Source organism: Manis javanica, chromosome 3, assembly GCF_040802235.1.
Source record: "Manis javanica isolate MJ-LG chromosome 3, MJ_LKY, whole genome shotgun sequence".
NCBI lineage: Eukaryota > Metazoa > Chordata > Mammalia > Pholidota > Manidae > Manis > Manis javanica.
Genome location: NC_133158.1, coordinates 55,370,772 through 55,386,904, shown reverse-complemented (window position 1 = coordinate 55,386,904; position 16,133 = coordinate 55,370,772). Strand labels below are relative to the sequence as shown.

Sequence of the window (16,133 nt, the reverse complement as noted above, 5' to 3'; positions counted from 1 at the left end):
TACTCTAAAAGTATAGAACTAAATCTAGGTTTAAAGGAGGAAACATACATTCTCAGTGGGAGAGATATTTTATATGAGAGCTAGAAAGGATCTTAGAGAACATCAGGCCTTACTCCTCATTTAGAAGTAAGGAAAATGAGGTTCTGAGAGGTACAGCAGGTTACCCAGGCCACCCAGCAATTTACAGGTGGTGAATAAACTTGGATTAGAATCTCCATGACCCAGATACAAATCCACGGCTCCCACCAAATAATTCTCTTTTGCCCAACTCCCTAACCCCTCCAGTATTTACAGATAACACCATGCCAAAGCTAAGCTGTAAAAACAAACAGGAGTGAGACTATTTTAGTCAATTACAAGGACTTGAATGTAGGGATCATACATGGCCCAGAATCTACATTCTTGGTTGGGAGTGAGGAGACAACACCTCCAGGGATTACCTGAGAGACTCAGCTAGATATAAAGGATGGCTGGCCAGGGTTCTGGCACAGAACAACCTAGACCATTAGGCTTCCCTAGTGTCTTTCAAATCACACATGTGTGAACATGTCCACAACTTTTTCATGAATATTGGTAGCCTGGATGAAAAATAGTGAAACACATTTGGATCTGATGAGGTTTCTGGTCCTTAGTGTGAGCAGTTACAGAGGATAGACTGTAAAACAGGGACAGGAGCAGAAAACAGGGCAGCAAATATAGAAGAAAGAAGGAGCCAGAGGAATGTAACTGCATCAAAAAAGTATTACAGGATGTGGGGAAGATGGCACATGAGGAGGACAGCAGAAATCTCCTCCCAAAACCATATATATTTTTGAAAATACAACAATTAAAACTACACCTAACAGAGAGACCAGAGGATACAGTACAATAGCCAGGCTACATCTACATCTGTGAGAACTCGGCATCTCACGAAGGGGGTAGGTAAGATACAAGCTGCAGCCCGGCAGGACCCAAGCATTCTCCCAACCTCAGCCACCAGGTGGGAGGAAAGGAGTCTGAGTGGGGAGGGAGTGGGAACCCAGGACTGCTAAGTAACCAGCCCTCGTAATCCACACCAGGAGCACAGGCACACATTGCATGGTGTGCTGGATATCAAGGAAATGGAAAAGTAAAATCTGCAAGCAGGTCCCCGCAGCCAGCTCCCCTGGGACAAAAGAAAAACAAGTGCTTCTTGAAAGTGTTAAAGGGACAGGGGCTTCACAGCTGGATGGAATCGTGCTGGAACACTCAGCCCAGCAGCTAGGAATGCTGGGGAACTTCAGGAACCCTAACCCCCTGGGTGACACCACAACTCTGAAGCCCCTGATGGAGATAAACAGCCTGCTGTACATTCCCCCTCCCACGCAGCCCTGGCAGAGCATCCTAGGAGTGGCCTCGCCCATACCAGCCGCCCAGAGGCTCCTCCCAGGGCGCAGACACCCGGGCCAGATCCAAAAGCCGCCACCGGCGAGCAGCTGCCTGGCACAGAGGCAGAGGAAGCCGGGGCAGGGCGCGAAGGGGTGCCATTCTCACAGAAGAGCACACCTGGTGTGCCTGTCTCTCCCCACAGGGATAAGGGCTCCCCCGCCCATGGCGGCTCAGGAAATTAACCTGGAGCCTGCTCACAGAGTGCGGGTAACCAGCACAGGCAGCGGAGAAGGTCAAGGTGACCAGCAAGCATGAAGGGACTTTGTTCTCCCAGCTAACACACAAACTGCCTACAACAATCTCTATTGCCATGAAAAGGCAGAAGAATTTGTTCCAGTCCAGAATCACCTAGACAACCCCTGAGAGAGGGCCTAGGGAGATATATTTAACCAATCTTCCTGAAAAAGAATTCAAAATAAAGGTCATAACCATACTGATGGACCTGTAGAGAAATATGCAAGAGTTACAGGATCAAGTTGGGAGGGAGAATACAGAAATAAAACAATCTCTGGAAGGACTTAAGAACAGACTAAATAAGGGGCAAGAGGCTGTTCATAGAATAGAAATCAGAGAACAGGAATACAGAGAAGCTGAGGTACAGAGAGATAAAAGGATCTCCAGGAATGAAAGAATATTAAGAGAATTGTGTGACCAATCCAAATGGAACAATATTTGCATTATAGGGGTACCAGAAGAAGAAGAGAGAGAAAAAGGGATAGAAAGTGTCTTTGAAGAAATAATTGCTAAAAACTTCCCCAAACTGGGGAAGGAAATAGTCTCTCAGATCATGCAAGCCCACAGATCTCCCAACACAAGGGACCCAAGGAGGACAACACCAAGACATAGAATAATTAATATGGCAAAGATCATACACAAAGACAGTATTAAAGGCAGCTAGAGAGAGAAAAAAGGTCACCTACAAAGGAAAACCCATCAGGATTTCATCAGACTTCTCAACAGAAACCTAACAGGCCAGAAGAGAATGGCATGATATATTTAATGCAATGAAACAGAAGAGCCTTGAACCAAGAATACTATATCCAGCATGATTATCATTTAAATATGAAGGAGGGATTAAACAATTCCCAGACAAGCAAAAGTTAAGGGAATTTGCCTTCCACAAACCACTTCTACAGGATATTTTGAAGGGACTGCTCTAGATGGGAGCACTCCTAAGGCTAAATAGATGATATCAGAGAAAATAAAATCACAGCAAAGAAAGCAGACCAAATAAATACTAACTAAAGGCAAAAAATAAAATCAACTACTCACAAAAGCAGTCAAAGGAAACACAAAGGAGTAAACACTAAAACACCTACCATATAAAGAATGGAGAAGAAAGAAAAAGAAGGGAGAGAAATAAAGAATCATCAGACTGTGTTTATAATAGCTTAATAAGCGAGTAAAGTTAGATGATTAGATAGTAAAGAAGCTACCTTGAACCTTTGGTAACCATTAATCTAAACCCTGCAATGGCAGTAAGTATATATTTTTCAATAATCACCCTAAATGTAAATGGATTGAATGCACCAATCAAAAGACAGATAATAATAGAAAGGATAAAAAAGCAAGACCCGTCTCTATGCTGCTTACAACAGACTCACCTCAAACCCAAAGACACACGCAGACTAAAAGTCAAGCGATGGAAAAAGATATTTCATGAAAACAATAGGGAGAAGAAAGCAGGTGTTGCAGTACTTGGATCAGAAAAAATAGACTCCAAAACAGAGAAAGCAACAAGAGATAAAGAAGAACATGACATAATAATAAAGGGGTCAGTCCAACAAGCAGATATAACCATTATAAATATATAAGCACCAACACAGAACCACCGACATATGTGAAAGAAATACTAACAGAATTAAAGGACAAAATAAAATGCAATGTATTCATTCTAGGAGACTTCAACACACCACTCACTCCAATGGACAGATCCACCAGAACAGAGAATAAGTAAGGACACACAGGCATTGAACAACACACTAGAACAGATGGACCTAACAGACATCTATAGAACTATACACCCAAAAGCAGCAGGATATACAATCTTCTCAAGTGCCAAGGAACATTTTCCGGAATAGACCACATACTAGACCACAAAAAAGACCCTCAGTAAATTCCAAAAGATTGGAATTCTACCAACCAACTTCTCAGACCACAAAGATATAAAACTAGAAATAAATTGTACAAAGAAAAAAAAAAAGGCTCACAAACACATGGAGGCTTAACAACATGCTCCTAAATAATCAATGGATCAATGACCAAATTGAAATAGGCATCAAGAAATATATGTAGACAAATGACAACAGCACAAAGCTCCAACTTCTGTGGGACACAGCGAAGGCAGTTCTAAGAGGAAAGTATATAGCAATTCAGGCCTACTTAAAGAAGGAAGAACAATCCCAAATGAATAGTCTAAAGTCACAATTACTGAAACTGGAAAAAAGAAGAACAAGTGAGGCCCAAAGTCAGTAGAAGGAGGGACATAATAAAAATCTGAGAATAAATAAATAAAATTGAGAAGAATAAAATAATAGAAAAAATCGATGAAACCAAGAGCTGATCCTTTGAGAAAATAAAATAGATAAGGCCCTAGCCAGACTTTTAAGAGAAAAAGAGAATCTACACACATAAACAGAATCAGAAATGAGAAAGGAAAAATCACGAAAGACCCCACAAAATACAGAGAATTACTAGAGATATGAGAATCTATATGCTAACAAACTGGAAAACCTAGAAGAAATGCACCAAGTTCCTAGAAAAATACAACCTTCCAAAACTGACCAAGGAAGAAACACAAATTCTAAACAGACCAATTACCAGCAACGACATTGAATCAATAATCAAAAAACTACCCAAGAACAAAACTCCTGGACCAGATGGTTTCACTGCTGAATTTTATCAGACATACAGAAAAGACATAATACCCATTCTCCTTAAAGTTTTCCAAAAAACAGAAGAGGGAATACTTCCAAACTCATTCTATGAAGCCAGCATCACTCTAATACCAAAACCAGGCAAAGACCCAACCAAAAAAGAAAATTACAGACCAATATCCCTGATGAACATAGATGCAAAAATACTCAACAAAATACTAGCAAACTGAATTCAATAATACATCAAGAAGATCAAACACCATGACCAAGTGGGATTCATCCCAGGGATGCAAGGATGGTACAACATTCGAAAATCCATCAACATCATCCACCACATCAATGAAAAGAAGGGCAAGAACCAAATGATCATCTCCATAGATGCTGAAAAAGCATTCAACAAAATTCATCATCCATTCATGATAAAAACTCTGAACAAAATGGGTATACAGGGCAAGTACCTCAACATAATAAAGGCCATATATGACAAATCCACAGCCAACATCATACTTAACAGCGAGAAGCTGAAAGCCTTTCCTCTAACACTGGGAAGAAGACATGGATGCCCACTCTCCCCACTGTTATTCAACATAGTACTGGAGGACCTAGCCACGGCAATCAGACAAAACAATGAAATAAAAGCATCCAGACTGGTAAGGAAGAAGTCAAACTGTCACTATTTGGAGATGACATGATATTGTACATAAAAAACCCTAAAGACTCCACTCCAAAACTACTAGAACTAATATCAGAATTCAGCAAAATTGTAGGATGCAAAATTAATACACAGAAATGTTGCTTTTGTATACACTAACGATGAACTAGCAGAAAGAGAAATAAGGAAAACAATTCCATTCACAACTGCATCAAAAAGAATAAAATACCTAGGAATAAACCTAACCAAGGAAGAGAAAGACCTATATCCTGAAAAGAAGACACTCTCAAGAGAAATTAAAGAGGACACTAACAAATGGAAACTCATCCCATGTTCTTAGCTAGGAAGAATTAATATTGTCAAAATGGCCATTATGCCTAAAGCAATCTAGAGATTCAATGAAATCCCTATCAAAATACCAACAGCATTCTTCAACAAACTGGAACAAATAGTTCTAAAATTCATATGGAACCACAAAAGACCCTGAATAGCCAAAGCAATCCTGAGAAGGAAGAATAAAGCAGGGGGGATCTTGCTTGCCAACTTCAAACTCTACTACGAAGCCACAGTAATCAAGACAATTTGGTACTGGCACAAGAACAGACCCACAGACCAGGGGAACAGGATAGAGAGTCCAGATATTAAACCAAACATATATGGTCAATTAATATATGATGGAGCCATGCACATACAATAGTGAAATGACAGCCTCTTCAACAGCTGGTGTTGGCAAAACTGGACAGCTACATGTAAGAGAATGAAACTGGATCACTGTTTAACCCCATACACAGAAGTAAATTCAAAATGGATCAAAGACCTGAATGTAAGTCATGAAACCATAAAACTCTCAGAAAAAAACATAGGCAAAAATCTCTTGGACATAAACATGAGCAACTTCTTCATGAACATATCTCCCCCAGGCAAGGGAAACAAAAGTAAAAAATGAACAAGTGTGACTATATCAAGCTGAAAAGCTTCTGTACAGCAAAGGACACCACCAATAGAAAAAAACGCATCCTATGGTACGGGAGAACATATTCATAAATGACAGATCTGATAAGGATTGACATCCAAAATATATAAAGAGCTCACGCACCTCAACAAACAAAATGTAAATAATCCAAACAAAGAATGGTCAGAGGAGCTGAACAGACAGTTCTGCAGAGAAGTTCAGATGGCCAACACACACATGAAAAGATGCTCCACATCACTAGTCATCAGAGAAATGCAAATCAAAACCACAATGAGATATCACCTCACACCAGTAAGGATCACCACCATCCAAAGGACAAACAACAACAAATGTTGGCGAGGTTGTGGAGAAAGGGGAACCCTCCTACACTGCTGGTGGGAATGTAAATTAGTTCAACCATTGTGGAAAGCAGTATGGAGGTTCCTCAAAAAGCTCAAAATAGAAATACCATTTGACTCAGGAATTCCACTCCTAGGAATTTACCCTAAGAATGCAGCAGCCCAGTTTGAAAAAGACATATGCACCCCTATGTTTATCACAGCACTATTCACAATAGCCAAGAAATGGAAGCAACCTAAGTGTCCATCAGTAGATGAATGGATAAAGAATATGTGGTACATATACACAATGGAATATTATTCAGCCATAAGAAGAAAACAAATCCTATCATTTGCAACAACATGGATGGAGCTAGAGGGTATTATGCTCAGTGAAATAAGCCAGCTGGAGAAAGAAAAGTATCACATGATTTCACTCATCTGTGGAGTACAAGAACAAAGAAAAAACCAAATGAGCAAAACAGCAGCAGACTCACAGAACCCAAGAATGGACTAATAGTTACAAAAGAGAAAGGGACTCTGGAGGATGGGTGGGAAGGGAGGATAAGGGTGGGGGAAAAAGAAAGGGGGCCTTACGATTAGCATGTGTAATGAAGGGGGGGCAAGGGGAGGGCTGTGCAACACAAAGACAAGTAGTGACTCTATAGCATCTTACTACTCTGATGGACAGAGACTGTAATGGTGTATGTGGGGGGGACTTGGTGATGGGGGGAGCCTAGTCAACATAATATTCCTCATGTAATTGTAGATTAATGACACCAAGAAAAAAAGGTATTACAGAACATTGAAAGATGAGCTAATACCCATCCTTCTTAAAGTATTCCAAAAAGTAGGAGGGAATACTTCCAAAAACATTCTGTGATGCCAGCATGACTCTAATACCAAAATGAAAGACCCTACAAAAAGAGAAAATTATAGCTCAATATCCTTGATGAACATAGATGCAAAAATCCTCAACAAAATATTAGCATCAAAAGGGTCTTCCATCACGACCAACTGGGATTTATTCCAGGGATATAAGGATGGTAATACTCATAAATCAAAAAATAAGATACACCAGAAGAACAAAAAGAAGGATTAAAATGATATGATCATCTCAATAGATGTGAAAAAGCTTTTAATGAAATTCTACATCCATTCATGATAAAATCTCTCAGCAAAATGTGTATAGAGGGAAGGTACCTCAACATAATAAAGGTCATATATGACAAACCAACAGATAACATCATACTCAATGGTAAAGCTGTCCCCTAAGATCAGGAACAAGACAAGGAGGTCCACTCTTACCCCTTTTATTCAACACAGTACTGGAGATCCTAGCCACAGCAATCAGACAAGACGAAGTAAAAGGCAACAAAACGGGTAAGGAAAGAAGTTAAACTGTCACTATTTGCAGATGACATTATAGTATACATAGAAAACCCTAAAGAATCCACACCAAAACTAACAGAACTAATAACCGAATTCAGTGAAGTTGCAGGATACAAAATTGATACATAGAAATCTGTTGCATTCCTATATACTAAAAATGAACTAGCAGAAAGAGAAATCAGTAAAACAACTGTATTTACAACTGCATCGAAAAGAATAAAATACCTAGAAATAAACCTAACCAAGGAGGTCAAAGACCAATAGTCTGAAAACTACAAGGCACTCATGAGAGAAATTAAAGACACCAAAAAATGGAAATCTATCGCATGTTCATGGATAGGAAGAATTAATATTGCCAAAATGGCCATCCTGCCCAAAGCAATTTAGAGTCAATGCAATCCCTACCAAAATACAACAGCGCTTTTTCAATAAACTAGAACAAACAGTTCTAAAATACATACGGAACTACAAAAGACCCCAAATAGCTAAAGCAATCATGAGAAAGAACAACAAAGCTGGTGGCATTACACTCCTTGACTTAAAGCTCTACTACAAAGCTACAGTATTCAAAACAATTTGGTACTGGCACAAGAACAGACGCATAGATCAGTGGAACAGAATAGGGGGTCCAGATATAAATCCACACATCTATGGTCAATTAATATATGATAAAAGAGCTATTGAATATACCATGGGGAAAAGATTGCCTCTTCAACAACTGGTGTTGGCAAAACTGGACAGCTGCATATAAGATAATGAAACTGGATTATTGTCTAACTCCATATACAAAGGTAAATTCAAAATGGTTCAAAGATCTGAATGTAAGTCATGAACCATAAAACAGATGGAAGAAAACATAGCCAAAAATCTTTTGAATATAAGGATGAGCAATTTTTTCCTGGACACATCTCCTTAGGCAAGGGCAACAAATTAAAAATGAACAAGTAGGACTACATGAATCTAAAAAGCTTCTGTACAGCAAAGGATACCACCAGCAGAACAAAAAGGCATCCTATGATATGAGAATATATTTGTAAATGACTCATCTGATAGGGCTTAACAGCCAAAATATATAAAAAATTCATACCCTCAATCCTCAAGAACAAATAAATTGATTAAAAAATGGGCAGAAGACCTGAACAGACTTCTCCAAAGAAGAAATACAAATGGCCAACAGTCACATGAAAAGATGCTCCATATCACTAATCATCAGGGAAATTCAAATTAAAACCACAGTGAGATATCAACTCACATGAGTTAGAATGGCCACTACCCCAAAAACAAGAAGCAATGAATGCTGGTTAGCATGCAAAGAAATGGGAACCCTCGATACTGTTGGTGGGACTGCAACTTGGTGCAACTAGTGTGGAAAGCAACATGGATGTTCCTCAAAAAATGAAAAAGAGAAATACCATTTGACCCAGTAATTCCACTCCTAAGAATTTACCTTAAGAAAACAAAATCCATGATTTGAAAAGATATATGCACCCCTTTGCTTATTACCACACCATTTGCAATAGCCGGGGAAATAGAATGCAATGGATTCATTTTAGGAGACTTCAGCACACCACTCACTCCAAAGGACAGATCAACCAGACAGAAAATAAGGAGCAGAGACACTGAAAAACAAATTAGAACAGATGGACCTAACAAGACATCTACACAGCACTCCATCAAAAGCAATAGGACACACATTATTCTCAAGTGAACATGAAACATTTTCAAGAATAGATCATACATCATATTTGACTTGTTTATAGTTTTAAGATTTGTAGTTAAAACAGAAACAGTTTCTCTTATATGAATGCCCTTACATTGTTCACCATGTAAGAACCTGTTTAGTCCCTGCAGTAGTACAGTCATGGAGACCTGTGTATGTGTCAGGGAGATTTTGGTATCCACCCAGAAGAGAAATGTAGATAAGGGGAAATTTAGTTTGCTGCCTACTGTGCCCTAAAAAGGGATGTATAATGAAGATATGAGTTTATGATTTTAGATTGATTATAAATTCATTAAAGCCTCTAAGAATATTTTTGTGGGAAAGAATCATAGCTAACTGGCAGTAGGTGACCTGTATCTCACACTGAGCCGATAGACACCAGTCACTGCTACATACTGCACACTCCTGCGGTCACATGCACTACTTAGAAACTGCGTTGCATAGAAACATAAAACATAAAAGAGTACATGTTGCTAAGAAAAGTTTCGGTCAAGGAACAGAAAATGATCACCTAACACTTGACCGATCATGAATAGAATAGAAAGAAAAAAGCTTGCCTATACCTATTAATCAATTGCCTATACCAATTAATCAACAGAGCAATAAAAAATAATCATATCCTTGTGCAATATGGTATAAATAAAGCTGTCATCGGCACTTTGTTGAGAGACCACCTCCATCGGACCGTGTCCTTTCTCTCCATGCACCAACTGTCTCATCTTTTTGGGCTTCACAGACCCCCGCTGGAGCTGGACTCCGGCACACAATGCAATATTATTCAGCCATAAGAATAAATCCTGCAATTTTGCAACATGGATGGACCTAGAGGTATTATGCTGTGAAATAAGCCAGGCAGGGGAAGACAAATACCGTATGATTTCATTTATTGGTGGGATCTGAAAACAAAGCAAAATAGAACACAACAGACTCAGACACCAGGAAGGGACTAGCTGTTACCAAGCGGGAGGAAGGGGATAAAGGGGCACAATAATTCACCATCACAATATAAGTTGATCACGGGGTCAGTAGTACAGCATGGGGAATGCAAAGATTCTGCAACACCTTGTTGAGGGACCATACTAGAGGGGGTGGGTTAACTGCTCGACTACTGTTGTATATATTAAACCAACATTAGATTGTATATCCACTATACTTTGAAAAAGTTTTAATTTCCTTCGTAAAATTTCATCTTTAGCCCATAATTACAAATTTGCTGCTTAATTTCCTGGATAGTCTGTTACTGACTTCTAATTTACTCCCTATTATGGTCAGAGAAAGTACTAGTATTCATTGTACTATAATGGTGGATACGTGTCATTATATATTTGTCCAGGCCCACAGAATATGTATAACACCAAGAATGAATCTTATGTAAACTATGGCCATGGTATGTCACTGTAGGTTTACCAATTTTAACAAAAGTAGTACTCTGGTGGGGGATGTTGACAGTGAGGAGAGCTGGATGGGTTAGGAAGGGGTGTGCAGGTAGGGAGTATATGGGAATTCTCTGCTTTCTGCTCAGTTTTGCTATGATACTAAAATTGCTCTAAAAAAATAAAATCTATTAAAAACGACAACTCAGTGTTCAAGCATTTTATTGAATCAGGTAAGCAATCCCCATACTGTTGCATATATACCAGCATGTGTACAATTATAAGGGCATATCATTTGTTTATAAAGATAGCTGAGCAGTTGATCGGCAAGTTAAACAAGCCATCTTTAGCCAAATAACATTTCAAGAACATTCAAAGAGGAAACACAGTATAGGTAGGTCATCCAAGTTCAACAACAGCGAATTACGACAGAGCTCACTCATTTTGTATTTTACCTTTACCATACACCTGATAACGATAGCCAGAAAAAAAATCTGAAGACCAGCAGGCTTTCACTAGTCAGATACACATTTCATTCAGGAATATTTAAGGCTCTTACCAGTTACTGGCTTGTTTTGAGTAGAAATAACCCTAACCACAGAAAACTTTTTAGAAGAGATTTACTGCTGCTAAAATGTATGCCCATTACTCACATCATGCCTTGAAGTCACTGAGGTTTTATTAAAGTATGATAAAGCATGATACCCAAACTAGGGATCCCAGCTATGACCTTTTCACTTTACTATACTAAGTATCAGTTCAAGATAAAATACTGAAACTAAACAGAACTGTGAGTAGCAAAACAATTCAGTGAGGATGTAATAATCTTGACCTCTTTTGATTTAGGTAAGTGACACTAAGAATCATTAGAGACCCCTATAGACTTTTTCTTAGGTGATATATTGAACAACTTTATAATAAACAACTGATCAGGTTTATAATGATGGCTGACTAGAAACATCTTACTCATGTAGCCTCAAACCTATTTCTTCACAGTAACTGTATTTAACTTAAAATCACCATATCCTAATGAGAAGGTAGACACGATCAGAGATCCTTTTGCAAGCTTTGCCTCCCCACACCCTATACTCCTCCCTCCCCCCAAACCTCCTATACAAGTTTCCCTTGCTTTAAGCTAAAAGGTCAGTTCTGGATTAAAACTTGTATGAACTAAATTATAAGAGATAACATGCAAATAAGGGGATAAGGTTAAATTTATCTGTCACCAACAAACCTTGTAAGTGTATGCTACTATCCTGATAAAAAGACCCGGAGAAACCACAAATACAATAAAACACTACATTAGGTTTAAAAGCAAAGAATCTTGAAGGAAGTAATTTTGTTTTACAGTGGTTGAATTCACCCACCAAATGCTTAATGACCAAAAAATTTTTCTGTAACTAAAACTAAAAGAATTACAGGGAGCTGGGAATACATGTTAGATACTAACGATCTTCAAGTTTTGAAAATGTCACTACATGAAGAAAATTATGGGAAACACTGTTCCCGATAATTACGTACACCCTTAGTGTAACATGGAGATCACGGTCTCCGATATAGACACTGTGGTAGGCAAAAACTACCTTGTTCTGTATACATTATGGAAGACACTGCTCCCGATAATGAGTTAGGCTTGTGACAAAGGTACTGGAAATTTTGCAAATTCTGAATTAAAGTTATACCTTGGATATATTGAGCTATAAAATTTTGCATATATGATTATCAGTGTCACCTTTAAGTGACATTAACTTAATGACTTGGTCATGATTCGCTGCATTTAGGAGAACTGTCACTTTTATTTGGTTGCCTAAATGTAAGCCTAACTTTGATTAGCAACCTCTAATTAAATTTACTTCTTCTCCAATACTCAGCTTTAATCTTATTTGGCTGGCGACTGTTTTCTAAAACGCCCAAGTGTTGACCATAAATGCAAAACTTCCAGTATCTGTTCGGGTTTATTAGCAGATGCTGCTTTTATTTTTAAAAAAACGACAGTATAACTGTCATAATTATGGAAGGCACTGCTTCCGATAATTATCTTCTATAAAAAAAACACCATTTATAGTGAACTCTGTCACTGATAAATAAACAATAAATATCTCAGTGCCAAAATGATAGAAAGCTTTCCCAAAAATTAACACTTTGGCTAATTTGGCAGCATGTTTTTTAAAGTCTGACAAACTGAGTTTGAAATTCAACAACCTAAAGCTAGTTCTCTTCCAAAATACTGGGGGAAAAAAACTAAATAAAATCTCATGGGGCAGGGGATGATAAAGGAAAATATACTAGGTCTTTGGCTTCTGCTCTCCTCTTTTCATAAAGAATCTTGAAGTCAACACATTAAGGTCTTACTCCTGTGATGAACAGTTGAACTTCCTTTTATCCACTGAATGAAGGCCCTCTATTTCAGACCTCACTGGCAGGAAGACAATTCCCATCCCTTCTTAAAGTTAACTGTTTCATTCACGGATGTGGAAATCAGTTAAATCCTTAAGCGAATAAATTCCATTTGGAAAATCAAAGCTCTACAACCTGTTATATGCTATCCAGCATCAAATGAAGATGGAGGATCGTTACTAAGCTACAATTTTAACTTTCAGCAGTTACGCCCACTCCTCCCATTCAGACACCAGTTCATGTCCTAGGATTTAGGGCCATAGTTCACATTACTGGTTCTGACTTTTTCATGACTGTTAACAAGAAAGAGGCAGTTACCATTACAAAGCACTTAAAATCCTAGATAATCAGGGAAAATATCCTATCATGAACATTTTTACGTGGTTTAACTTGAAGTGCAGATACCTACCATCCTGTATTAAAAGTTGCTGCCTAAGACATCTAGTAGTACACCAAGATGATCAGGTAGAATTGTAACAATATTAGGTTTTGTGGCCCTACTGAAAATTTAGCAAAATGAGTACAATTCTAGAAACCTAGAACACTACCCTTGATATTCTTGTTATGTGTATCACATTTAAAACTCATTGTCAATGTCCCAAATGTCACCAGAGAGGGCATTTGCAGCTCCCTGAATAGTCCAAGTTGCTAAAGCCAACTGGTTTCTCAACAGTGTTTCATTAAAAGCACTGTTATTTTTCTGATGCAGCTTCAAATGCTCTAGCAAAGCTGACAGAGTGTGAGAGCCAGAGCCCCAGAAGATATGCCGGAAAGGAGAATCTCTTGGAGATACATAGGGTGAGAGAAAGTGATATTCCACCTACAAAAACAAAACATACAAGAGAGCTTAAGTGAACTGTGACTTCTGTTGTGAGAAGACCTGATACAGTAAAACAACTGTCATTCTCACTTCAAATGTTAAGATTTCCCTTAATTTTAGAATGTTGAAAATCAGACTACTAATCTAACATTAAAACTATAAAACAGATTGTCATTTCCTTTGTAAAAGTAGACTCTAATTGTAGTGGGATTTTTTTTTGGTTGAAGCATATAAATGGAAGGTTTACAACTTTGCTCTAAAATGAGTCTTCTGCCTCTTGCAAGCAGACTAGCATAAAAGCAGTTAAGGGCTGAGTTACACAACAGGAGTACAAAGATGACAGGGAAAAAATGAATGACCTCATCTTACAGGCTTTTTCAAAGCCTAAAAAGTTAATACTGGGTTAAATGTCTCTTGTATTTCCAATTTAGATGTTGACATTAGATCTTACTAATAAGAAAAGAGTTAAAAATCTGTGAAATCTGAAGACTGAATGAAGGCTCCTGGAGGTCTTTCTAGAAATGTTAAGATTGATCAAATAAAAATGAACATACTTTTTAGTTATCCTTTTCCTAAGAGTTTACTTACTTTCATGATACGGTCATTGATTTCTCTCATGGCAAATTTGTTTGTTTTCTCAGTATTCTTATAATCTGTTGTTAGTCTAGAAGTAGCACGGAAAAAGTCTCCACGAGCAGAATATAGCCATTGCAGATTTAGACCCATCTCCTAGAGCAGAGGGACATGATTCACTATTAAGCATGTTCTGAGGCTGTTATTCTATATGCCTTTCTAACTTAAGTGTAGTAACTGTGAGATGGTTCTGATAAAAGGGGGTGACTCAGACAAGCTCAAGCAAGACTCAAGAGAAAGCTAGATGAAAGCACCTCATACAGGATATTCCAACTTAATCATACACTCTTATTCAAGCCCAGCAGACAGTATAATTCTTAGTCTCTAATAAGAAAATTATCCTCACCAAGAAATTTAACTTATTTAGTAAAAGGAGACAATCCTGTGTAGCATATTGTTTCTGGTTCAATATTCCTTGGAAAAAAACTTCAAACATTTTGGTTCAAGAACTTCAGAATCTAGTTATTTGCTTCTGGTAGTCCCATTTTTTCAGTGACAGTAAGTTTCAAGAAAACCAGAATAAAGATTTCGCTATCAGTGATTTTTTCACTTAAGGGATCTGCCAATACTGACTTCTAGTACCATAAAACTAGCTGAAAACTACTTATTAATCTTAATTTGATTTTATCAAACAGTTTTATGCTAGACACATACTAATGAGACTGTTATTAGTTAGACAACACTAAAGAAGATTGTTAACTACTACTGGCTATGTTCTTTCCATCTATTTCATCTCCAAAAGGCATAGATGGCCCAAATTCTTAAGTTCAAAGTCATTGTTGAACTTATACTCTATATTCTCTGGGTCCTACAGGTTGCTTTGAATACATGAACTTAATAAAACACAGGTCTAGATTATGAAATACTTGCTGTGGTCCACCCTACATTTATTACCCAGATTCCCAATTTCTTTTTTTTTTCCAATTTCCTCTGTACATAAGCTATGGATTCTAATCAAAATCATACCTCAGTTCACTTTAAAACATACCTTTGGCTCCCAACCATGTCCCTCCCCAGGAACAACTGAACATTAATCTTCAAGCTGACTGACACTTGAGCAACAAGAACCTGATTTTAATTAATACTCACTTTTATATCTGTTCTGAATTGGTTCATATCCCTTACAAATGAGAGTATTTTGTCATTATACATCTCATAGTTCAGGTTCAATTCAACATCATGGGTAAGTTTGATCATGAGCTGACCCGCTATTTCTGCTGCTGTCCGCACCATTTCGCTTAACTGAGGAATTTTCTTACTCAGCATACCATAGTCATCCATGGTAGTGCCCAAGTAAGGATAATCTGTCTCCTGGAAAACAGAGCTTGGTTAATGTACTCGGTGGGTTGTAAGAGGCCTGGCATTTCAGCTTCACCATCAAGGTTACAGTACCTGTACTTCTTCCCTGGCTTCCAGTACAGTCCTACTCCAATTTTAGCTCATGTCCTCTACTCTAACAAGAGACAGCTTTTGCTACTTTCTCTGAACATGTCTAGGGTTTATAAAATCCCTGTTCATCTCATTATGTATCCTGAACAGATTTCTGGTCAAATTTCTTGAGGTCATAGCCTTG

General features: G+C 38.1%; 1 protein-coding gene across 3 annotated transcripts in view; it reads right to left on the bottom strand.

Moving 5' to 3' along the window:
* Nucleotides 1–16,133, bottom strand: part of TFRC (transferrin receptor) — a 38,481-nt gene that overhangs the window by 2,486 nt on the left and 19,862 nt on the right. For 2 of the 3 annotated variants that reach the window (XM_017640536.3, XM_017640535.3), the window contains exons 17-19: nt 15,650–15,871; nt 14,516–14,656; nt 10,916–13,927 (exon numbers count right to left, since the gene is read on the bottom strand). In XM_017640536.3, coding sequence (XP_017496025.3) covers nt 13,685–13,927; nt 14,516–14,656; nt 15,650–15,871 — 606 coding nt within the window. In that variant the 3' untranslated portion in view covers nt 10,916–13,684. Of the gene's footprint in view, nt 1–10,915; nt 13,928–14,515; nt 14,657–15,649; nt 15,872–16,133 lie in introns of those variants that run through there. The other variant, XM_037013154.2, reaches the window with a different exon arrangement.